General features: G+C 41.6%; 1 protein-coding gene across 3 annotated transcripts in view; it reads right to left on the bottom strand.

Annotated features, from left to right (window-relative positions):
* cadm1b (cell adhesion molecule 1b) overlaps positions 1-26,932 on the bottom strand; it is a 166,687-nt gene that overhangs the window by 21,417 nt on the left and 118,338 nt on the right. For 2 of the 3 annotated variants that reach the window (XM_035622709.2, XM_035622707.2), the window contains exons 8-11: positions 14,555-14,575; positions 9,591-9,737; positions 4,548-4,700; positions 2,185-2,322 (exon numbers count right to left, since the gene is read on the bottom strand). In XM_035622709.2, coding sequence (XP_035478602.1) covers positions 2,185-2,322; positions 4,548-4,700; positions 9,591-9,737; positions 14,555-14,575 — 459 coding nt within the window. The remainder of the gene's footprint in view (positions 1-2,184; positions 2,323-4,547; positions 4,701-9,590; positions 9,738-14,554; positions 14,576-26,932) is intronic. The other variant, XM_035622708.2, reaches the window with a different exon arrangement.

Raw genomic sequence — 26,932 nt, 5'->3', positions numbered from 1 at the left:
AAGAGGTCACTCGAGTGGTCACACTGCCAATGTCAGGATGTGAACCGATGTACTTACAGCAGTCCAGTAGAAGACAGAGCTCTGCCAAAATGTGTCACGGTTAAAGAAGGGTCAAATTGAAGACAAAACCTCACTGGTGCCAACATTACTTTTAAGAAACTGAAAGCTATAAAATATAGATTGATAAATTATTCTCAAACTGATATCTACTTCATTGATTTTTCTGCAGCTTTCAACTTTCTCCCATGGCCTTCCTCTGTCAGTGGAATTTGATCACAAGTCACTAAGTTTCAATAAGTGAATGAAATGAGTAAGCGAATGCTAATGTTAGAATAGTAATTAGATCATCTTGTAATCATATTGTAAGAGCTGCTTTCGTCACATGTAAATAAATATGAATATTTATCACAGATTTTTGTTCCCAAGGTCAAAATGAAACTAAATGTTCAATCCATTTTTAAACTTGTTTATATAATTAAAAATAAGAGTTAAAAATGAAAAACCTTTAATTTGATCTGCTAAGAGATTTCCCAAAATAGGTTTATCTGAATACTAACTGTTGTCATAATGAAAAAATTGTCTAAAGCATTACATTTTAAGCTGTTTTCCTTCAAAACAAAAAAAAAATATTTCTAATTGCATTTAAAATAATACAAGGTTGACTAACTGATCAAAATTCTGATTAAACATCATGCATGCAGTTTCACATAATCACATACAAATTAAAAAAGTAAAATAACATCGTTTGAATGCAGCTGTCCGATGGAACAAATCTCCTCCTGTATTTAGCAGCAGTAGCAGCTGAGCACTGGGCTCTGCTACATTTAAATAATATTGCAGCTGTCATTTATGCTAATAAGCATTTTGCCACCTCGTGTGTTGAGTCTCTCTCAAGCCAGAGCCCATCAGTCCTGTGCCTGCCAGCATGATAAATGGCTGCGAGACCAATTCGGCCAAATTTAAAAGTGTGTTTAAATTAGCCAGCAAATTTCTTTCTTGGCATTGCGACTGTCTTGCCCACACACAGACGTAAGACAAACATGATCACAGCGATTCCAAAAAAACAGGGTGATGTGTGCCTCTTAATCGCCATACGAGCAGGAGCTAATGAATTGTTTAGCATGTCCATAATGAGTAGTGATTTGTGCTTCCTGGGGTTCAGGAGGACGTGACTCTCAGGCTCTCCGTGTGTATCCACTGCCACTATGGATTAGCCCCACTCAGCATGTCAGTAGCATTTCGCTGATCTAACCATTCTGTTGTCCCTCCCTCCCCTTCACAACGCTCGACAACTCATAAACAGAAATTGACTTCAACTCCTGTTGGGAACACTGGAGGAACAGATGGCATTAAGCTTCAGATTCGCTCTTGTCTAAATATTTCATCTCTCAACAAGCCAAATGAATCCTCTCCATTCTAATACATATATAATTTGACAACAAGCCCAGAGATATCCACTCTGTGTAAATACGATATGACTAAAATGAATATCCCCCACTTGCTGTACAATAAGTGTGTAATGAATAACTGATGACCCCTAATCATAACTGAGAGGTAATAAGGTTTTTCCACCACCCAGATTATATACCCCTCTCTGCCAAAGCCTGCTGCTGGCCAAAGGCACTGAATGAAGATAAAAATGAGCAAACACAAGTTCAGAACAAAATTTACCTTGTGTAAATTAAATACAAAAAGATTTAGGGTTATTTTGGCTTAAAAACATATAGTCCATCCAGCAGTCAAGGTGTAACTAAATGTTCACAGCAAATTTAAATTTAAACATGAATCTCTGAAATGGAAACTGCAATATGAAAGTGGCTTAAAGGCAAATGCTTTGTAAAAATTATGACATACATAACATAAGCCTGCATGGATTATAGCTGTTGCAGTTCTGAATGCATATTTGATCATTACATACTGTAGCTGAGTCCGCCGAGACTAGGGATTTTACAGAGGTAAAAAAAAAAACAGGAAGAAGGAAAGAGAGAATGCATTGTCCTCCACGTGCTGTATATGCCAGGCATGATTATCCTACTACACAAGTCAGTTAACGCAATCAGTACGCTACACATTAATGTTTCTCGAAGAGAAATACTTCTGTGCCTCCAGGAAGCGGGACTTGTGGAGAAGTGTACAGGCCTGGACATGGTAAAGCAAACTGTGGGAGGCTGTTATTCTACTGACCTGTCAGTTCTTCCTCCCCTTTCATCCATCTGATGGCGGCAGCTGGCTTACTGCCCATGGCTGTGCAGGTGAGCTCCGTCTCATTCCCCTCACTGACCACATCCTCGCGGCTCTCAATGATTGGACTGCCTGGCGGGACTGACCCACAGCAACAGCAGCGGTCAGAGAGACACCAGCATGACAACATTTATACACACAATTTGGGAACATTCAATAAGAAAGGGGCACACTTAAGTAATAAATCAATGCCTGTTCTTCACCATTAAGAAAAGATCAAGTCGTTAACAATCAACAGATTATCAATTACAATGTACATTGATTCATACATCACAAAATGATGCTTCACATGGACTGACTTAAAACAGCTCGGATCGCCACCTTCCACCAAACGATCAAGATGACGAGAGCGCGCCTCAACTCTATCAAAACTCTCTACATGATTTTATACCGACATTGGAAATTTGTCTGACAGTGAAATAGTTTGAAAGTCATTTGGTGTTGTTCAGGTTTAGTGAATGTACCTGTAAATTAAGTAATTATTTGCAAAATAGTATCCTAACATGGCTTTAATTGATGAACACTTTGTGTGTCTCATTTACATTCAGTAATGAATTTGGTCCTGTGGCCCTTGTCTTTGCTTTAACGCAACTGTCCATTGTCCCCTCACTTGTCAAAAGCCACCTGCTGGATATTATTGAAGCTAGTTTTTTTAACTGAGATACAAACAGCAACCGCTCATGCAGAAATGTGTATTTACAGATTTACACAGAAGTATAACCCTCTTGCTTTCAGAGCTAAGTGGATTCCAGCTAATTTGAAGGAAGAAATTAACACATGAAGTAAATAGTCTATATGGTAGTGGCTTGTGCTAGTGGATACAGTGATGCTTTGAGTTAAAATTTAACTATTAATCACTGTTTTTTTTTATTTTTAGACATTGTTATTAACTATTCTACAGCTAGCTGCTACAACTGCTGTGCAAGATTCTGCAGTTAACGTGCTCTGCAAAGCATACCCGGCTACAGGAGCCATTTAGCTCAAACTTGCAGAGTACATCTGATAGTTGGGCTGAATGGAGGTCAAGTGAAATTACTGTGATCACACCTGCCCAAACGGATCGCCCAGAGTGGAAAAAAGCACCAGAGTCCAATTTTACTGGACTGAAAAGTGCAGGTGTGAAAACACCCAAACTGTGTCCGCCTGCTGTTTGGTGTTGAGCAGGTATTGTACAGTGGGTCTTTAGAGCTTTGCTGCAGAAAATAGGGTTAAGGTTAGCCTGCTGCAATCACAGATCAATGGTGTGCGAAAGTGTTGAGAGCAAAACCAACACACTAAGTTTACAGACTGATAAGTTAAACATAAGCTGAAACTCACTAAAGAGCTCTATAAAGCTGAGCGGGTTTGCACATTCAAGTCATAATGTACTTGTAAATTTATCACTATGAGGAACCCCTTTCAGACTGTCACGATGTTCACGTGCAATTTGACACTTTGTATTGTGATTCTTCCTCTTGGTATCAAAATTTGATGGCAATCCATCAAAAAGTTTTCCAAAATGTTCACTTAGGACAGACCACTAATTATAATTCCTGTCACTAAATAATGGAGGGCAAATAATGTTTTAAATGATGCTGAGACGTGGATTGGTCATACGGTTCTTAAGGATGTGATTCGTACCCACATTATGAAGTGTTATCCAAAATGATATGCCAAACTTGCATAAGTATATGTGATTACAACCTACTGTATAGTTACATGGGTGTAAAATCTACAGAGGGCTCAGTTTCCCCTTCTCCCTTGCATTAAACATTGCAGCAAACTTGCTAAACTCCAGTTACATGAATGCAAAATGTCAGTGGGGTGTTTATTTCGAGGACTCTTCGATACAACCCATGGTTCAGAACCACTGAAGCTAGGTTTCAATTGTACAACTAGAGTAATTACTTTAAAGTGCTTTTAATTCCTTTCAATCCCCCAGGATGTCTGCATGTATAATAAAGCTTAACTAGAGTAATTTCACTCCAAAGCATCAAAGTGTGGCACAGCTGACTCTCAATAGGGAATCGTTTGGAGCAGCCAAGTCTACATTCACCGGGATTCACAGAGTCAACACAGCTGCCAAAAGCAACGCGGTCTGAGCCATCGGTTTCAGCATCTGCTCCTTTCCGTTATGCTGTTGAGCACCACAAGAGCGTAATTGGCTGACATTTTGTTTCAGTTGCTAAAGATAACAGATCAAAGATTACTATTATTTTACATCCACTATCTGTGATGGAGAGGAAATACAATAAACGTGTATGCAAGTGTGCGTGAGGAGGGGTGTGATATGCCGGTGAGGCTCACATATGCACCCTTACACCTACCCAGGACAGTGATGTCTGCGTAGGCTTCCTGGGGAGGATCTGTGTAGAGCTGGCACACATAGCGTCCCTCATCAGAGAGTGACACATTGGACAGAGACACCCGCAGTTCGTTGTCAGAGAAATTCACCAGCTGGAACCGGCTGTCCTTCAGAGCTGTGGGGATACATGTGAGACAGAGACTGTGTGGATACAGAGTACAGGGACACAAACGTGAGACATGGAATGAGAGGGAAGGTGGGAAGGTGGGAAGATGGGGAGTGGAGAGGGTGAGACTGGGAGAAGGAAGACAAAGGAGTCGCAAGGTGAAAATGAGACAGGGAAGAGGGACAGAGCGAGGTGGGGGGTGCAACCCTTTAGTGGGCTTTCTCCTTAATTGCGTAAAAGAAAAGTGAGTTTCAAAATGATTCGTAGTTGATTTATAAAGTGGCTTTACACTCCACAGAGCACTGGCCAAGACAGGAAAGTATGAAGGGCTGCTCATCAGGACTCCTAACAAGCTGGGAACTCTTAAAATGGGCTGCTGCTGGTCACGGATGGCTGCATCAAACTCACATATTCCAGGAGAGGGAGAGGCATTCAAACATACATAATGAATTAAATCACAGTGGGGAGGTAGAGAGGGTTGGATGCCTGCAACTCTAACTCAAAAGTAGCCGGGAATCGGTATACTAATGCCTGTATAGATTGGCTGAATTTTCTTTTAATGTTGTCAGACTAGGTTAGCCGTCTCTCCCAGAGTTTCCACTCTGCCTTTCATTTGGTCCATGCAGCCTCATCCCTGAGCACTCTTTTACATAAACAGCTTTGGTTGATTTGAGTCCTTTTGATGTTTCGACCTGCCCTCTTTATCAAGTCCTCTCTGCATCTGTTGAGCTAATGAAGTCTATTCAGCCCCTATTTACCGCACGGGGAGTTTGTTATTCGCGTCAGGCTTTACGCTTACTGTCATGATCATTACCCAAGGTCTCGCGGCAGTGTCAACATGAAACCTCATCCCCCAATATAATCTGAGTGCTCTTTGGAGGTCTCTCCTCAAAGGGAAACAATGACACTGATGTACTTTGAGAGTCAAAGCGGCTGCTAGGGAGGGAAACCGTTCACTTCTGGGAGACTGATGTAGCATATACGTTTCATAACTGGCTGACTGCGAACATGAGAGCATATTTGATAAATACTTGATAGTATAAATTATCAATAAGTGTTTTGGCTTTTTTAAAAACAAAAACACTGTGAATCTTGGCTGTACTAATTTGCATTAGGGATTAATGTGCTGATTATTTTAACCCATCTATAAAATAGTGTCCACAATAGTTCTTAATTAATTCGTAATTCTTCTTCGTTGTTTTTGGCTTTAACAAAACAAGGAGAAAAAAGAGGGAAAAAATCACAGTACAGGATTAATGGATCAATTAAAACCCTCCGATCCCAAACCTGTCGTCTGCGACAGAAAGTGCTTCATGTTATAAAAGTCCTCACTAACATTTGATCAGTTCCTGCAACTTACGGTTTGTTTTGACGGAAGCTAACACTTGCGCCGTTCCAGGCAGGGCTTCCGTGCGACTGTGCCCCTTTCAGAAGATTTGCAGTGCGGCCTGGAACTTTGTACATGTCCATGATGATAAATCCAACATTGAATGACGTAAAAGGCTCCTGTTGTTGTTGTTGAGGACTTTTAGCTCTCCATTGTGGATCTTTGACCAATCAGAGGCTTTGTTACAGACTTGTACCAATCAGAAAAAACTAAGATTTTACACTGAAAACAGGACCTCTCACTCCTCCCGTTTACTCCTACTCCTACTCCTACTGACGCTCCTCTGTGTCACTGCAGACAGGAACTGCTTTGCAGAATGGCACAAGTGACTGTTTTGGTTGAAAAATCAAAGGACTTATTTGTTAAAAAAAAAAATTACATAACTTTTGATTAATGGGAATATTTTGGATAGTTTTATCTGATAGCCAAGGCTTCAAAGAACAGATTTCAAGAGGGAAACATCTTCATCATTGTTGTTTGGTGTGTCATTATAATGAATATCTGTAAGATTAAATTTCCATTTTGTTTTTTATTTAGTCTTTATGGTCATATAGCTATTTATATACATTCATGTGATATCGCTGAAGCACACATATTCTGATAGCCTAGTTTGTCCTGAAAAAAAAAAGATGATATAACTTGACTGTACATTACAGGTTTGAGGTTTGACAAGCATTATTACACGAGGTGACATTGTGGACCAAAAATAGGAAAACATGGCTTAGGTTCAGAGGGCTAACCTGCTCTTGATTAAGTTCCTTTTGGTTAAGTAAGTGATTAAATGAAAAGTATTTTTTTTGATTATTGTTGTTTTGAGTTCGCGCCATCAATGAAGCTCTAAAGATCACACAGGAAAATGCATTCATCCATATTTAAATAAACTATACTATTCCACAGTTATAATTGGTATTTTTAAATGAAAGATAAATATTTAAAAAGTCACACAACACCTTATATTATCATGTCATTCTAAAGTAGTGGGTTGAACTGCCAAACAATAAGCTCAATATAAAGTTCCATAAAGCTGAAGGGAGCTGCAGATTTGGATGATCATTTTCTGTAAGTTCATCAGCAAACTGATCATGTAAACCATGACACTTTATGTCAGTTCATGCAGTGTTACAATGTAAATAGTGATTATAACAGCTTTACAATTTGAAACAAGGTTTTTCAGGGCCCTAGGTATTTGTCACCAAAAGGAGAGATATCTTTCAGTCGAATATTACTTTAAACATTAAACATTTGTAACACAAAGTCAGACAACTCCTGAGGCAAGATGCAGTGAATAAATAATGGTGTGATATTGCATCACCATCCGTAGAGGTCCACCTTCGCTGATAAAAGCTAATTTTTCCCATTTCAGATGACAACTCTGCAAAATTGCATGTCATTTCGCATATATCTAGCAGAATAAATGGCTCGTCCAAAACAGACTCGCTCAGCCTCTATACCTATGACAAAATTCATCTTTATTTGCTGCGATAGATATTTGTTTATTGGCCTTTCAGTGGTACTGTAAAGCTGCTATCGTTCTGTTATGTGTGTGTGTGCGTGTCTGTTTCTGCGGCTGGTGCTTCCCATGTAGCTGCTGTTCTCGTAGCAGCCGGTGTGTCTCAATGTCACTGCTGTCTGCTTGCTTGTATACAAAGATCTGCTACAGTGTCGAGCGGCTCCGTTGACAGGTAACAATGGCAGGGGCTGAAGGGGGCCCCCCGCAGGACCAGCAGCCCTTTAGGAACAGAGCCCAGAATAGGGCTGCCATGGAGTTCACTAGATCGCATTACAAGGAACACAAACATAAAGCTGCAGCAGCCCAATAACACTTTGTCGGAAATCTGACATATATTCAGATCTAATTGTAGATAAACTAACCCAATTGTGTTTTGAAATTGACAAAGCCACTGTATTGACTAAGGCAAAGAAAAAAAATGTTTACAGGTCCACATGGAGCAGCTCAATAAAGAACGAGAAGGACAAGGTTGCCTTAAACTCATGGAAAGGTTTTGTTAACAGTACAGAGCTAATATTGATTGTTACTAGGACGCAAGAGCTAATTATTCATTGTTGCTTTACTAAAACCGAAACACCCCCCAGTCTCTATCTACTCCTCCGTGCCTGAATAAATACTTTAAGATGCAGAGCACAACATGACCTATGCTTTATATCAATCCATTTTTCTTTGCCATATTCCCATGCAGCTTTTTGTATTTTGTACAAATATGACAAAAATGTGTACTCCATCTCCCCTGAGAAGAGTGAGAAGATGGAACACACATCTCACTACCTAGACTTGTGAAATAACAGCTGGGATACAATATAGACTGAAATGAAGGGTGTTTCTCATTCACCTTGGATCTTGGCTCAGATCCCAGATAAAAACAAGTAAAAAAGCAGAGACAAGAACTTGGTTCAAGGCAGACGTAGCCCATATGCTCATGCATAATCATAATGTTCAATATTATCCTAATCTAAGAGATTATCGCAAAATCGAACAGTGACAAGGACACAGAAGTATTCCCATCATGGTAGCACTGTGAATTATCTCATATTAATCTTGCCGCATCCTGAGCTTAATGACTTGTGCAAAAGAGTCAAAAAGTCAAGGGCAGATGGAATCACATTTGCACAGCAAACGTAACCTAAAGCAAGGGCTGATCTCATAGTGATACCTGGTATCTTCACTTTCATGTTTAAACCAAAGAGATTCCTTTAGTACAGGATGCTCTGAAATGTAAAACTCACATAGTCATTGGCAGACAAAAAAAACAGCAGCTCTTCTTATGTAACTTATTCTCACAAATGTAATAAAAAATAAGCACAGAGTGGACACAGTTACAGTTATCGATAAAGGTACATCTTATCTTATCATACAACCAATGATCATTTTCATTAGCTAATTATTTTGCCTATCAATCTGGTGCAATGAAAAAAGCATTTTACAACTCTGCAGAGTATTTTCACATTCATCTGCTAAAGAGGACTTCAGGCCCGGAAAGTTAAGCAAATACGAAAGTGCCTTACACCTGAATCGAACCCCAACCTTGTGTACCAAAGTCAGCTGTGTAACCCACCTTTTCTAATAGATGAATAGTAGAAATGGATGATAGGCGATCCCTTTGTGGCACTGTGTAATTGTGTTTGCTTGCGTTACGATTGGTCTCGTATTTACCATCCACGAATCTTGAATAATGTGACCACTGAGGAGAGGACTGCTTTGTGTGTTTGCTGGCTAATGACTCCTAGCTGCCTCGCTGATGCTTCCTCGCTGGTTTGGAAGAGTCGCAGGCAATTGTTATTTTCGCCCGCAACACTTGTGTTCATTGTGAGCACAATGCATCCCAACCCTAACCCTCTCCTAACCCTAACAATTGAATCACAATCTGTCCCCAATGCGTCCCGGGTGCAGTTACACCTGTACTTTCCTGTGACCAAACTCCATCAGTTTGCAATCCAATCACCCAAAATGCATGTTAATGCCGGCTGTAAATGGAGTGTGAGGGACCCGCACTTACGTCTAACATCTTTGAAGTAGATGGTCTGCCTGCTGGGGTTGAGCAGCTGGATGACGGAGTCGTCGTTGTCCTTCACTCTGCAGCTGATGGTGGCCGTCTCCCCCTCGATCACCGACACATTGTCAGTTGCCAGGTTCTGACCGTCGACTTCATGACACAGAGGAAATGAATGCAGATGGGAGAATGACATTTGGAATGAAAGAGCATTCCATACAATTAAATATTTATATTTGTTACAGCAGGGACTGCATGTCAACACAAGCACAGGGTACAGATATGTGAATAGGCCGTGTAGATTGTCTGTTTGCAGCCATGTCTAATCCATTTAATATAAGAGCCATGTGAAATGTTTGTCACTATTGATCTCCCCCAGCTCAGAGTGGGCCCTGTGAGTCAGTGCCAGATGGGCTGTAAGCTCTGCTGCCCACAAAGGTAGGGAGAGAGGAGAGGGTAGGAAGAAAAACAGAGGAAGAAAGAGTGTAAGAAAGTGGCAATTAGTAGATATGGTGAAGGGGAGGAGGGGAGGAAGAGAGGGGGAGTTAAAGAGAGAATAGAGAGAGTGAGAGGAGAGATATGGGCCAGGCTGGATGCTGTTTATGGTTAAGCTTTATCAGAGCCCTCCATCTGAGGTTCCATGTGACCAATGTGTGCTCAGTGTGCTCAGTGGTTCTGTTCTGTATTTCTAGGAATAAAAGTGCTGTAAGCGTCCAATTCACTCTCTGTACACTGGCATCGTTGCCACAGACCTTGTCATCGTAATTTACATGCAACACCAAACCTCGACACAAAAAGCCTGGCTTTGTTTCCCCCCATCTCACCAAAGGAGAGAGGAAGAGAATCAAAAGTCACCTTGCGCTATATTCATCTGGCAGGAGCCAAAAAATCATAAGGAGAATGGAGAGTGTGTTTTAATGTCTTAGAGTCACACCAGCGGAGGAACAACACTCTCAGCCACAGAACCAGGAGAACATCAAAAGCACATTTGCATGCCCAAGTTGTCAGACACCTCTATTGCGTTCTGACATTTACAAAGTGGAGGGAAAAAAAATAACACCTGCATTCTCAGATAGTGATAATGAGAACAGACAGCCAAACTAACATGATTCAAAATGAACTCTGTGAATGCGGCGAGCAATAAGAAATTAACCTCCTGTGGAGAAACGCTCCTCACACCTGTCTGATGCAATGAACTACCCATTTCATTCCACTCTGCTGCCAGGCCTCGGGTTCAGGACAAAAGGAAGGTAACAGGCAAAAAAGTAGACACCACCGCCCAATGAATGTTTACAGTTAATCCAAAGCAGGGTTTCGATGCTGTTTAACATTTACAGATTGTAAATGTGCATTTACATTATTTAATATAGCTTTGTGAAAAAGGACACAGAAATCAACGAAATTAAAGTGGATACAGGCAACTCCCCCCCAAGTGGTATTATTGTTGGCGCCGTTGTTGGCAAAGATTGAATTGTAACATGGCTCCTGCTATGAGCCTGGCTTCTGTCCAAAGCAAGAAACAAGCATAAGAACCCCAATTTGAGCTGGACACCTTGTTCTCACTGCTCTGATGAAGGCAGAGTAGAAGACTAATTTAGGATAAATAATGCCAACTAAACCTCTCAAGTCTTGCAGCCCTCTTCATTGTCTGACTGGCCATGTGAGAGGACCTACTTTTTTATTCATGTTGACTTTATACAAATCAACAGGAATGAAAGGAAAAAGGGTGATGTCGATGTCGATCCTGTGACAGGACATGGACCTAAGTCATAAAAATCTGACTTGTGACCCTCCAATTCCACATGCTTGATTTTCAGTTTGTTACATATAGTGCACAATATTTCCTGCCCTGGTACAAATCCTGAAATGCAGGGTCGTCCAATATGGATCGATTCTGGGTTTGTTCCACTGATTTACTTTGGATCAAAATCAGTGTCATATAATTGTGGGCTTGATGGGGAGTGATGATGATAGATACACGCAAACATTCTGTAGACAGGCTGTGCAAAATAATTAATGTGCAAAACAACACATCGCTGCGATGATGGGCTACAATAATATGGATTATCGCGGTATAATTTTCATCAATAGCAATATGGCAAAAGTTCAATGTATATAGATATACTGTGCAAGCATTGTGCAAGCATGGGGAGGAGGTATAATGCATTATTGGTTTTAATTCTGCAATGTCAGATTCGAAAGTAGTTTTGCTGTTTAGCATGAAGAAGAGTTTAAAACCACAACCTTCACTCAACAGCAAGATCAGTGGTTAAACCAAAAAATGAATTGTAATTTGACACATCTTGATAAATATCGTTAAAAAGTGACATGGCCATTTTAACCTAGATAACATTTTTGTCCATATCGCCCAGCCCTAGCAAACAGCATATTATATGCTTTAATAAAAGCTTTTAAGGCAATTCAATCTCCCAAGTTCTTTGATTCCCTTGTAGCCCTTTAGCAAAATGGCATAGTGGTTCAGGAATCAATGAATTAGTGAATGAATCAAAGAATGAGTAGGGCTACTTTCAAGTTGCATTAGCGGTTTACAATCTACAGTAAATTAAATAAAGTGAGAGATAATGATGAGCATCAAAAATAATCTTGGATATGTGTCGTCTGAAATGTGTGTGTCTGTAGTGGTATCAGGTGCGCTGGAGCTCCTCTGTAAATGCATCGCTGAAGACAAAGCGAAAGCAATGTGAAGTGTTTTGATGTCTATTTTATTTCATTGCTGTAAAAATAATATATTTGGCAGTCAAAACAGCAACATAGAGCGGCCTCAAAGCAAGGTTACTCTGCTCCCAATCTGTTGGACTGAGAGAAAGGGAATGAAATAGATAAATCCTCCATAAGGTTTAGCAGCCCCAAGCAAGGTTGGTCCCCCTCCAATATTCCAGCCTAGGCTCATCTCCAATTCAAAACACACATAAATAACGTCGCTGTGATTAGCAATCCCATCAAAGTGAAAACAGGCCACTTTGAGGAACATGGAGGGTTTTTGCAATTGGAGTAAGCATTTTCAATTGCCTCTGCATCCTGGTCATGATTGGGTGCAAATGAGGGGAGGCAGTCATTAATTCTGGGGAGTGGGTTGGGATGAAGGGGGAGTGGGCAGAGGCATGGCACAGATGACTGGCTGATAAATTCACACTCATTCCAGCAGCTGTCTGGAAGAGTAAAGTGCCTGTATCTCTACACATGGCTGCCCTCCTGTTCCTGCATCACAACATACTGAATGAAACAGTCAGAGGGAAATACAGACCTTCAAAAGTCTGTGCTCTCTCTGAGGGGATGTACAATCTGGCGTCAAGTGTTTGGCATGGAGGCTCGGCTCATCAGCCGCACTCAAAATGCAAAACAGCACCCAAACCCAGCCACTTTTGACAAGAGTTGACGAAATCAGGAAATATTAGCGGACCAGCTCCTCCCTTTAGAAGTTTTTGGAGACAGGCACCTTTTTGAATCGAGTTGGCTCCCTCTTTGATCTTTTCTCTCTTGTTTGGACATCAAGAGACATGAAAGTGGAAGCAAAAATCCGGACAGCCAGCTCCCAATTCCTCTCCCTTGAGTCACCGCTGTCTGCAGCCGCCGTGTCCTTTCAAGGAACAACCACGACTATAGACAGTCATTAACAATAAAAGTTTCTCCCTCTCCTCCTCCTCTGATGCCTTTTTACTGCTGCGTGTCTTCACCCAACTCAGTCATTAAACCCGGATCCTTATGATGAAATGCTGTTTTAAGGATGTTCACAAGCGAGAAGGCTTCTGTCCCAGGGTATAATTAGCGCTGTGCCATTTCTCCGAGACCCTTCGTATGGGAAGGTTTCAAAAATGTCATACCCACTAATTTGACCATCTTTCTATTTTTTGCTTTAAACCAAAGATGAGCACTCTTAGAAGTTCTGTGTAACCGTTTGAATAATGATGCTACAACTTGACTCGAAAATAAGGATGTTCGACCTGAGAAAAACATGTTCCCGTCTTTTACCAACTGGAAACAATAAAAGGTGTTGTTCCTCTGATGTAACAGAGACGAGCATGGACACCAGCCAAAGGGATATTTTCACAACAATACATTTCTGACTTATAACTGATGTTTACATCAGTGGCTATGTTACAGCAGATAGTTGCACCCGTTTTACTTTCAGACATATTTCAAATGCACATTTGTCAGGTACACAGAGATGTACCTGAAAACTTCCAAATCTAATAATGTAAATATATTTTAGGGGGAGTGCTTGCAGAAGGCTTGCAGAAGGTGTGGTTGGTTTTGGGGATTTGCACCTAGACAAGGAAGATGAGAGTGTTTTTTCTCACTGTTCATTTATTATAGGGTGGTACCAATAATTGTAATGTGTTTTGTTGTGGCTTTTTGGCTAATTTGCCTTTAGCAATAGCAGCAAAAAAAACCACATGATTAATTTTGTTGAAACTCAAACCATGTTAAGAAGAAAATAAAGAACGACGGGGTTAGTACATTTGTTTTAGTGAGGTAGAGAAATGAGAAGAGAGATGCCCACTCACAACTTATTTTCCTGTGGAAGACAATGTGTGTACTGAAAGAGCCAAATGTTATTTCAATAAAGTTTTTACTAAAATGTTGACAAAAATTCTATATAGAATAATTGTTTAGTGAAGAATCTGAAATATTTAAGTAACTACTGGATGACGTTAATTTGCTCATTTTTTTATTTTGGCTTGACAGGTTTCAGCTTCCGAGACCATTTGAACTATATATATATATATATATATATATATATATATATATATATATAAAAATTATGGATTGTCATTGTGAGTGCACGTCTCTCTCCTCCTTCCGGAAAAGAAAAATGCCAACCAGCCATTCTTGTAAATATGCACAGATGAACAGACTGCGATGGACAGCCAAACAACAGACACAGACAGGAGCAAGCAAGTCGAAATGAACAGCGGGTAGTAAAAGAAAAAAAAAATGAGAATGAGTACCTGTCACGGTTTCAGCAGCTCCTGTTGCAGCGCAGGCGAAGATGAGAGCAGAAGAGAAGAAAACAGACAGGGTGTAAGCAGAGTCATATTCCACAAAAAATTCACTCTAAAGAGGTGAATTGAAATTCATTAAATTACAGCTCCATATGCTGCAGTATTTAACACCAATTAAGGGAAAATAGAAAAGCGAGTATTATAATGAGCTAATTTTACAACCCAACCATTCTATTTTTCTAGGGGTGTGTACAATCCTGACATAATGATCAATTTCCTCGGAGTGTTATATTAATATGGAGGAACAGAGGGAGTGGACTTTTCGCCCCCTCATGTCCCTGATTAAGATTCCAGCCAGCCCCGCTGTGGAGCAGCCACTGCCTGGAGATGCTCCCCTGGGACCCACGGTGTATCCTGGTGAAGAGTGCACCCACTCGGAACAGTGCCCACCCAAACTGGCATCTCACAGGGCATGGGAGACTGGCGTGTTCCCAAGTCCCCGCAGCAGTGCTCAGGGACTGTACCCTTGGGAGAGCTTCCATCATTCATTCTCTGCTATTCATAAACAACCCCCCCCCCCCCCCCCCCCCCCCACACACACACACACACACACACACACTTCCTCCCCCTGCCCTCTCCTGCACACGTCCATATCTACATTTTTTACATTTCACAAACACCATCTTTTAATGTATTGACATTCCTCACAGACTTTGGCGCTTCTGTACTGTGAGCAATGTGAGCTTCAGTGCTGAGCATACAGTATGTTGAAGTGACTGCCTGTCACACTTGTCGTTGGCGGCATAATAAGGGTGTGAGGTATGACACATGTCCTTGTTAAAGTCCTTTGTGCAATTTCGATGTCTCAGCAATTCCCTCAGGAGAAAAAAGTGTGAGTGACAAATCACCCACGATGGGAAACAACTTTTGAACATTGTCCAGGAGTGTGCTGCGATATCTCACTGGCTTAAGCCAACTGCTTCTTTAAAACTTCAAGTGTCAGTCAATCCCCTATCTTTCTTATATGATAATAGAATATAATGAGGCTTCTGAGGCAATTCTACTCTGGCTGAAAGGGATATTTAACAAAAAGTGACCCCGAGTGATGGAGGTTGATAGCCTCAGTCTCAAACTCGTGCTTGAACGACCACACCGTATACGTCCCAGCCCAACCAGCCCTCAGGACAGCCCATAATGAGGCTTTTGAGCTGCTTTAATTGCCAGGTAATTATAATGTTGTCGCGACATTATGTAAATGACTCATTATCATCTTGTATGTGTTGTATATCTGCCCCCATTTTATGTTACTTTGTCAGGAGTGCAACCCAGAAAAAACGATTCAGGGCATCTCAGTGTTTCATCTTGTCAACAGGGGCCTATATATAAACAGAGGGACTTGTGATATAGTGTGCTGGCACCTTCCCTAACCCCCCAGTATCATCCACTTCCTGCTGGTGGCCTCTGAAAGGGCTATAAATAGCCTTGTGGTGGCGGTGGTGTGTCTGCCGCGCTCCCCCGTCTCTCCTCTGTACCTGCAGCACATTAGGTAGAAGTTATGAGGTGCCAGCTCGCCTGTGATTAGATGTCATGGCTGTCGCTCTGCTTAGACAGTGCTGATAGACAGATTTCTGGGGGAAATGCGTGTGATGGCATTCGTGCGAGTGCAGCCATTGCACCAATCTGTCAATCACGAGAGCAGGCAGGCTGGCCGTCCCTCCAAATAATGTCTGTCCTTGTCTCCTCACCTCTTCTCCCCTTTTCATCCAAATCTCATTCTCCCGTTGCACACAATGAGCGGCATTATGTTCGGCAACAGAAAAGTGGAGCATTTCCCATTCTCCATCTCCAGTGATGCTACATTGCTCGCTGGGAAACATGCTCTCAATGCGTCATGTTCTCTATAAGAAGTGAGGTTCTACGTGTCCTGGTATTCAGGCAACTGTGCTCAACCCATTGCCATCACAATGAATCCATAATAATCTGCACTATTTTTCAGTCGCTGAGGCAAACTCAGATCTCTGGAGACTGGATTTCTGGACTGGTGAGAGTGGCACATCTCTCTCTGCTCAGTAAAAGCAGTGGGGTTACACTAATGAGACAACAGTTCTTCTCAGTACTAGTGTGATGCCTTTGAATTAATGTTCTCCCTTTCAGGTAAAAACATTGCCTTGCTTATTTTATGCTCATGATCTGTGGCGTGTTGCATGTCAACCGATTGTGTGATCGCACTGCATATGAGGACACAACAGAGCTGGATGCTGGAACTCTGCACTCCCCCGCGGTGATCCACACTGGGTACCGTCTCGATTGTGTGCGCGTGTAGCAACGCCATCATACTGTGTGCAGCCCACTGTGTTTTCATTTAATTAGAAGGATCAGAGGTGGGCATCAAACTTTTTTCTCTTCAAGGAAGTCGGACGGAGAGGCGAGCTCCTGCAGAGTGAACCAAATAAACAGGGACAACTTCTGAGGTCAGGATTTTCACAAAGGAAATCGATCAAAGAGTTTCGTCCGTCCCCGCAAAAAGAAGGTGTCCTACACCTTACGCTAGTCTTTGATGTCAGGGATAATCATTTTCAAATCTACATTAAAGAATTACAACACTACATAAAAATTCAGCATTGAATGCCCTTTGCACATTTGAACTAATATTTAAGAGTTGCCACAATGTGTGTAGCTTTCAACCTCATCACTCAAGTCTTCTTAGCTGCCGTGATGTTTGAGTCAGTCCATCTTCATAACAAAAAGTTAAACTCCATCATAGAGACGCAACGAATAATAAATTGGTTAATCAGCATAAAATTCGTCAGCAACAATTTTGATAACCGATTAATTATTGAAGTCAAGTCAGGTTTAAGCAAGCAATAGTGAAGTCAGAAATCATTGCTTGGAGTTTTTAGTCAAATATGATAGTAAAGTGAAAGCTTTAGGCTTTGGGGATGTTTGTAAGACCAACAAAATAATCATCTGGTTAATTTGCAACAAATACCAAAACACCTAGAAATAAGAAAAACACGTTCACCAAGAATTGTAACCCCGGAAGAGCTCTGGGATCCTCACAAAAGGTCAGCAAATTTCATAAACAGGGATCTTTTTGGATAAACTGACTATGTTTCGAAATCTAAACGCTTTCTTCCTTGCTCATCTTAAACTCCCTCCCTGTATGGTTCTTGAGCTCTTCCAGTGCAGCAATTCTTAGTGCATTTGTTTATTTGCATCTCTGGATTTGGAGTTTGTTTCCCCAAATGTTTGTGCTTTCACTCTTGATTGTGCTTTGTCAGTAGGTAATTAGCAGCGGCCCTGTACTCCATTTGCTGATGAAGCAAGCCAATGGACCTTGATTTGGGATTGCTTGAATTTAAATCAGCAAGAACTCGAGGTCTGATCCGGATTACATTATAATAGCTACTGATTGCATGTCAAAAGAGACAACACCACCAATCAATAAAGACTGCACAGTATTATTGCATACTGAGTGTTTTCATTGTACTGTAAAAATTGCAGTTTGTGCATTCTTCAGCAATTCTTCAACAGCAATAAATGAACTAAATCTTACTTGCTTCTGTTATTTACACCTGTCAGGTACATCTTAATTCACCCCAAGCTGTCAGCAAGATATCAGAAAACGCTCACCTGTAAACAGCACTGGGAATGTTTAGAATAATTCTCCCCAGAGTCGACCAAAACATATTATTACGTTTGGCTTATAGGAGAGGCCAAGCATGTTCCTGCTTGATAAACTGTGCTAAAGAGGAGATTTTGCAAATATCCCCATAGACGTGGCTAATTTCTCACTCAATTGTCGATTGAATATGCTTTCATTAATGTCTAATATATGAGTGTTTGTGTTGTACGCGTCAGGAGGACACCTGTAGCTGAAGACGTCTTTTAGGTTGGGAGATTAAGGGATAATCCTTCAGAAATGCTAGCGGATAAAAAAAAAAAAAGCAGCAAATAATTTGTAGCCCTGGCTCCTCTTAGTGAAGTGCTCCAGGTATTTACAATAGCACATAAATACCAATAGATGGGTGTCCTCATGAATAAAAGGCTAAAATTAAGACATTTCTGCATCAGTGACATCTTTGAAGACAAGGGAAGGTGTGTAATCTCATCGGTGCACTGGGGCTTGCCACTCACCACACGCAGGAAAATGTCTCTGCGGCTGAAAGGGAAACAGAAAAGAGGAAGCCACCAGCCACTTCAATGACAACTCTGAACAGCTCAGGTAGGGTCCGTGTCAAGACTGAAAGAGAGCGCGGAACACACTTCTGTCAACCGTAGATGCCACGCTGCTGTTACACACAGCCTCACATGACAGACACCAAGTTCTCCCTGTAACCAAATAAAACAGCATCAAAATGAAAAAAATAAAAAATAATAAAGAATGTATCAGTGACACATCGATCAAAAGGTAATTTGACATAATGAAACAACACAATTCCACCAGGCGGGGTGTCTCAAATCAGCATAATGTGAGGTGTATTCTAGTAATACACTAAGTCATGCGGATTGTGACAAATGCAGTGACTTCAGAGGTCCATAAATCACCGACCAACTGCATTCGCTGGGAGGTACAATGATTTTCTTTTTTCCTACGAGGCACAATCATCCACTCTGTTATGTTAACAAGACGGGTTGACTGAGCATGGACTTAAATGTAGCAGTGGCAATGTGCCGCGCTCCCAGAACCGTTCAGCAGGGAGAGATCCATGCTCAAAGCAGAGACAAAGCTTAACCTCTGGCAAAGTGACACATCACATCTCATTCAGATTGTCTATTTCGGGTGAAAGAGCATATATATATATATATATATATATATATATATATATATATATATATATATATATATATATAATTTGTTTTTCCCCTCACAGGCACTATGGGGCCTCTTTTCAACCTCTGCCGAAGCAGAAGAATGCTGCAGCACGAGTACTGCATTTGATACCACCAGAGAGACACTGAACCTCTGATTCTGTTCAAAACTCACACAGAACTATTCAAATCAAAGCTTCCAAACAGTCTTGAGGGAGGATTTTTTTTTTTTTCCTATTCTGGAAGCACCGAAATGCCTAACCTATAATATGGTCCCTCGGCAGGAATACTCACATGAGTAATGTTCACAGAAACATGGTGTATTTGTGAGTGCATGCTTTCTAGCCTGCCTGGCAGCATATCTGCTTACTCACTATGAACGTGCGTGCATCTGCACAAGCGTTTCTGTGTGTGTGTTCGCATGTGTGTGTGTTTGTAAGAGAGAGAGAGAGAGAGAAGTAATTAGGACATTAGGAGATGCTTCTGACAGGCGTGTCATCGCCACAGCCCGCCTAGTGGAAAGGAGGTGGTCAGAGGGGTAAGTGGGGGTCCGGCAGGGTCAAGAGACAGCTGCTGCACCACCACTCACTGTCTGGAAGCTCTCAGAGAATATTAAACCACCGGGGCCTCGGCCAACACTCTTCCTCATTTGTGAAATGCATGAAGTCTTTTTTTCACGAGGAGGCAGCATCTAATTCATGCCACTGTTACAAAAGTGCTTTTGTAACAGTGGCATGAATGTGAACATAAATGTGAACAACAAATATAAAAAGACCAAAATAAATGGTGATGGCATCAAGGTAATTTAGGTTATTTTGTAAATCACTGCGATTGTTGTTCTCATTTTTACACTCGCACTTCTTCTGTCTTTTTCAAGATGATAAGTCTGTGTGGTCTCACCTGTGTATCTCTCTCCAGCAGAGAGCCTCTATTATTACAAGATGAGACATATTAAACACATCCCCGAAAGCTGATGACCTTGGCGATGACATACCATTAATTGTATAGGTGGATTATTATCATCACACGGCTGCTTTTCTGCTACACTCTCCATAACACCTGTGCCCATTCTCTGGCTGCCTCAGCTCATATGCTCATAATCACATCTATCAGCCCAAAACGTTAACTGCATCCGTGGACACTAAACATGTCCATTTGTTTGGAGTTGTAATGTCTTTTGTGCGCCTCAATCAGGCACCTGTCAGACACACACCTGCTACCTCACTGCAAAGAGAAAAGGCTGAGGGGAGGCCTTTTGTTTCCTCACAGAGTTTATAATCAGCACGTTGTTTCCAATCTTCTTCCACCATTTTTCAATTTCCCATTTCGCTTTTCTCAGTCAAATCACTGCTATCAATCAGGAGCGCGTTTGAGAGAGCTAGAAGGAGTGTGAGAGAGAGAGAGAGAATGAGAAACTGTGTGTGTGTTTGTGTGTTAGAGAGAGAAAGAGGGGGATGTTCCTTGATGGAACCATCTCCAGCCCTAGGCCTCATTAGTCAGAGACTGCAGGAGGAAATGTGTGTATGTGAGTGGCATCAGCATGTGTGCGCATGTGTGTGCGATAAAAATGATACTGGTAGAGTGTCTGTCAATATGAGCCCATTTAACATTTCCCATTCCATACAAATGATGCACAGCGGACATTGAGTTATTCCAAATGGATACTCAACCCAGTAACTTCCATTATATTTTGCCCATTCCCTCCACTGTGCTCACTGACATTACGGTAAAAGATGACCTGTGATGTTTCAGAAAAACACAAAAAAAACATTCGCTGGAACCATGACAACAGCTTCTTCGTTACAGCATGCCGTGCGGTGAAAACATCTCACGAAGGAATGCACTTGTCTGATGTGGCAGTCAATACGAATCAAACCTTAACAGCTGCATAGGTACGAGCCATATTGATCGCGTGTGACAAGAGGAGCTCGCGGTGCATCGACATCTTTGAAGAGAGTCAACTTCGCTGCTTTGATAATCTGTTTCACTGAACGTACACCGAGTCCTCTGTTCACATTCATGAGGCACAAATTAGGCAACACAAAGAATGAATAAAGGATGAGCAAACACGAGTCCAGATTATTGCCAACTTGGCAATATGCTCGATATTTTACAGAGTGTATTGATTATATAAGAGATCTTTTTGAAGTGGCCGTACAAAATGGCAACTGTAGTAAATTCACAATGGCACGGTAATATACGGCCTCACTGCTTTCATTTATTCACAGCTTGACATTTCCCCCCTTCCACAGAGTGTGCTCTAACTGTGTGCCAATGGCCACATCATTTAGACCGGACTCGCATGAATATTTAACATTAGTGCCTGGATCGTAGCTCGCAGAAAATGAATTATTTTTAGTGGGCTTTGCAGAGGCACCGTGAAAAACTCTCACTCTGGTGATGAATCGCTGGAGAGTTTATGTTGTATTAAGGAGGCAAAACAAATGGCTATCAATCACTTGACGCTTTCAATGCTCGCCAGCAATACGCATCCCTTCTTCCCTTTCAGAGATTCTGTCGGGTTTACAGAGGAACATGTTTCCGGCCTTGGGTGTGTAAAAAAAAAGGGGGTCAGCCTTGAGTTCCCTGGCATTTGTTGAAAAGCCTTTCTTTAGAGGACAAAGACAAACTTTGGACGTGTTACAGCAGGCAACAGTGTGCAAATAAACGCAGCATCTAATAGATTAGATCTCGCAAGATGAATTTTTACTACAAAAATAAATTTTCAAGGGCTGCAACTTTCATACATTTTTCTTCGTTTATAACATAATGGTTATTTTTTTGATTAACTGATAAAGTATGTGTCTGTCAAAGGGAATAGCAAAAAATTGCCTGATAAAGTTTCCAAGAGTCCAAGGTGAGGACTTCAAACATTCTTTTTTGTCTGACCAACGGACCAGAACTATAAGAATATCTGTTTAGGCGCTTCGAGATACATGTCCTATCAAAATGACCAAACTATAACAGGATGTTTGAATGATCAAACCTCTTCAATACCACTATCTCACTGTCAGGAGAGAGAATAAAAATGTGCAATGCAGCAAAATGTAGTTAATGGGGACCCCGAGTTTATTAAGAGATTGTAAAAGACTGAATGGAGTGTATGTCAGGCTGAAATTGGTTTTTATGACCTTTCGGTCTGTTACAGCACATATTTACACCAATGATGCATCCTACCGATGTCTGCACATGGCAGAGTTGCAAGTAAAAGAGATACAAATGAATACCAAACATGTTTTGATTATTTTCCCAATTTCTAAACCAAAATAGAAGATTTCTAACAAATGCAATGGCGCAACCATAAAAACTATGAAATGTTGAGCTTTAAACGGATCACTCTTTGAAGATCACTCCGCTCCGATGAACAGTGACGAGTTGAGACAAGCAGATAGAGATAAACGTCATATTGTCAGACTATGTAGAATAAGAAGGATTTTCCAGCCGTTACACTACTGTAGGGGATATTAGAGAGAACTGGATGTTAAAGAGGCTTAACTAATGCAGTCTATATTGAGCAACGACAATATGAGATGAAGCATTATTCAGCATTTGTGTGACCTATTTTTGCTTTTCAAAATCTAAATGATTGTGGGCAAGGTTCAGGGATCCCCGCCCCAGAATAGTCCTCATTCTTTTGGCAAAGATGAATGAAAAGTAAAGATAGAATCGTGCAATTGTCCGATCCCTTGTAAGGGAAGGTTTCAGGTTTGAGTGAATCACCATCTGTACAACCGACTTCAAATTGTGTCCTTGTAGAGAAAAAGGTCTATTGAGTCTTAACAGACTGCTCTGTCTGATGCTGCTCAAATCTAAGACAGCATGAAGGAGAAGCTCTTATAGATGATTAAATCAGATCCTCATGTCTAATCTAACTGCTTTGAGTAGTTTTATTTGATTGGCTATGTAATAAAGTTAACATTGGTTAATTGCTAGTTAATTTACCTCTCATAGCATCGCAACATATAACCCTCTAGTCTGCCAATCATTCATTTCAAAACCATGAATGAGTTCAGTCAGCTGAAACACACGCGCACACACACACACACACACACACACACACACACAAGCGGGTGCCCAAAACACCAGTGTGACACAGAGTTTACAGATTCTCAGATTACTTGACAGTTTCATTAAGACAGATTACTGTGACCCTGAAGTTCTAATCTTCCAGATAAAGTGAAGCTGTTTTTACGCCCATCCTCAAGGATGCACTTCATTTCCAGCAACACCCAATCTGAGATGAGATTGGGCCTCTCTCAAATACAATCTGAATTGCTCCGATTGATTAAACAGAAACTGGCAGGCTGAACAGAGCAGAGCAGAGTACAAACGCGTCCACGCTGCCACCGGCCACTGTGGACACAAGATTGAGGGTACGATATCTGCGAGTGGCCTGGCACCTGAGTCGGAGAGATAGTCCAGCTTACTGGGGGTGGTGGGGGTAAAATTGGAGACAGACTAGGTGGTTCTGCCAGTGTCTCCCCTTCAGGTTAATATTTTATGGACGCGCGATACAGTTCAGATGACAGTTTGAGATGACTGAGAGTCGGTGTGCAGACCGCAGGAGTTCAGCGATTTATTAGAAGGGAGGGAATGTGGCCCAGGGGAGAGTGAGGCTGAATCTGAGGAATGTGTTTGCAGCCGTCAGTGTGAGGAGTCTCAAAACCGACTCGTGATTGTGCTCGCACTTGCATGCACATGTACGTGTCTGTGTGTGTATGCAAGTGTGTGAGATGAGTGAGCGCTATCTGTAACCCGAGCCCATTAAAAAGCGGAGGCGCCGGCAGTACAGATGTGTCTCTCTCCCTCTCCCTCTCCGAGCCCCACATGAAACACAGAAAACGGCCTCTTTGATCATTACCTACCTGTCAGTCTGCCCTCCACGGGGACCGCCTGTTACGACTGCTGATGTGCGGCACTGACAGGCCAGAAACACACACATAAACTCAAACGCATTGAGAGAAAAAAAACAAAAAAACAGTTCCACTACGCTATAAGTCTGACTAGCGCCGGCATTCAAACTCCTCCCCGAGGAGGTATAACCATGACGACCGCTAGTGTGGGCAAAGCACCGGTTTATTATTCTATATTTGGTTGATTCCAATTAGCCCAAGTGACTGCGAGGCTTGCTGGAGTCCACATTCGCATCTGTACCAATGGGCAACTGAGTCTCCACTCCCTGTGATTGTATGTTTGTTGAACGTGGGATGAAAGATGCAGAAACCCGTGTGATCAAAGGGAGAGCGGCTCCAGAAGTGGGGGGTCGAAGGCAAACAAGTTAGTCCAAGTTCATTTGTATGACACACCGCTTCTACAGTAGATATCCAATGATCAGCTGAGTAGACAAACAGAAGACACGACAACCACATACAGGTCAGCAGCCCTTCCTCAAGTGATGTAATCACTGCTCCAGCCACAGTCTGAACACTTACTCATGTCACTGTGCTTATCTTAAATTCACTGACTCATTCTATTCATTTTAAGTCAATTCTAAATCTTCTCTCTAAAAATAGGATCAGAAATATTCTGTCTTGAAGATCTGGAAACCAGGCTGGCACTGGAACAACACTTGGAACCATCGTGCTCCGCCCTCCCTCCCTCTGCCAGTCCTTCACTTACATCCTCATCGTTTAAACCATCTCAGCTATAGTGCAGGAATTGGGAGTGTGGCAGTCATAGCGAAGGGTCATAGCGGAACCCTCCCATGGCTTGAAGCCTCGGTGTGAAAAAGAGCAGCAGACCAAAAGGCACGTTCACAGATTCGACAGCTCGGACCTCCCCCTGCTTTTCGCCTCATCTGATTGGTTAGCAAAAGCGAGGCTAGCTCAGAAAACTTTAGAGGGGAATATCTGTGCACTGCTGCCAGGCTGTCCAGTGAGTCAAGGCCATGACGCCTTTCAGAGCACTTCTTCACACTGAGATATGTTTTAGAACATATTTCAACTGCAATAAAAAATATTGACTGCATACAGTAGCTTTAAAAATAAGTTATGTGACATCCACACATCGACCTTCCACACTTTTACAATCTGCCTCATCTGTCTTGACATTGAATGTAAATTGTAAACTGTAAATCTGTCCAATATTGACACAATTACCAGGGAAATTGACTGGAAAATTATGTACATTTAAAAACAATCAGCAGCATTATCTCTGACCATAAATATTATCCGACTTACTCTAATAATTAATTCCAGAAAATACACTTTCAACAGTTTTTTTTGGGACTACTTCTGATGGAGTAGTTACAATGAAAACTGTCTGAAATATTAGCCTAACAATTGATTAGTCAATTACAATCAAATTAATTCCCAGTTGTTCTGATAATCAATTCATGTGTCAATTCAAGTCATTTTTCAAGCAGAAAATGCTGAAATCTGGTGGTTCCTTGGTCTCAAATGTGAGAATGTTCTGCGCCGTCATGACTGACATTATTTTGAATCAAATCAGGAAATAATGAGCAGATCATTGAAAGTGATTATTCATTAGATGCAGCCCTACAACTGCTCAAATTCTTGAAAATTTTACAGTTTAAAACATAGAACTTCAGCGCTGCTGATGTGACCTTTTAATTAAGGCGACTGCTGTAAAGAGCAGTGTCAGCAGGAAACTGGCTCCATCCTCCGCACAGACCTGCTGTGCAACAAACCTTTGCTAATCAATGCGGGCTGCATAAAAGTGTCCAAAAATAATGGTCTGTGTGGCCTTTGTTTGTGTCTGTGTGGTATCTGGTCAACATGTTCAACCCTTCAGAGACTCCGCTGGCTGAGCTTGTTAGGGGAATATCTGCACCTTTATGATAAATCAAACAGTTTCTGGATCCTCATTTCTTTTGCAATGTTTGTCAATTTTTTTCCCCCGCAGCTCCCGTTGCTGCGATTGTTCTGTCACCGCTGCTTCCAGCTACCATAGGTCAACGTTACCTCTTTAATCTTCATGTGCCCGCACTCGCAGAGATTGTAAACAAATGAACAGTGTAATGCAGCAGGTATACACGCAAATTCATATGCAGAGCAGCATTTGCCTTTTTATTTCAGGCTGAGTGGTTGACTTTGTTGTTGGCCTACCGCTCACATGACTTAGGGTGCTCACATTTGCTCGCAGCAATTTTCACAGTTTACATTGTAATGGCTTTTCCACATCTCTCTCAGAAACAGCTAAGACACCTCTGTAACTACTTTGGGGAAACACTGTGCGACCAAAGCTCCGACACCATCAGCATACATTTTACTGTCAATTTTAAAGGTAACGATTGGAGCTTATTCTAATGGGAATGAGTGGATTTGTTTTGGGAGTAGGAATGAGAATATGAGGACAGAGGAAACATGCGGCCATGTCGTGTGTAATTCAAGTAGAAACATTATGTTGTATGTGCCAAATCTCCTGATGCAATCGCTATAATAATGTCATGTCTGTCGTGCTCCAGATCAGAGTTTCAGATCTTGCAGCACAACATCAAAGACTTAACTCCAGCCAAGCACACGCCGAGAAAACTAGTGCAACAGACTGTCAGATTTTCACAGGAGCTCATTGCATCGGTGTAGCAATACACCCCCCTTTCTGTGTGTACCT

The sequence above is a fragment of the Scophthalmus maximus genome, chromosome 11 (assembly GCF_022379125.1).
Source record: "Scophthalmus maximus strain ysfricsl-2021 chromosome 11, ASM2237912v1, whole genome shotgun sequence".
Classification (NCBI taxonomy): Eukaryota; Metazoa; Chordata; class Actinopteri; order Pleuronectiformes; family Scophthalmidae; genus Scophthalmus; species Scophthalmus maximus.
Note: the sequence above shows the minus strand (reverse complement) of the source record. Positions and strands in the feature narration are given on the sequence as shown.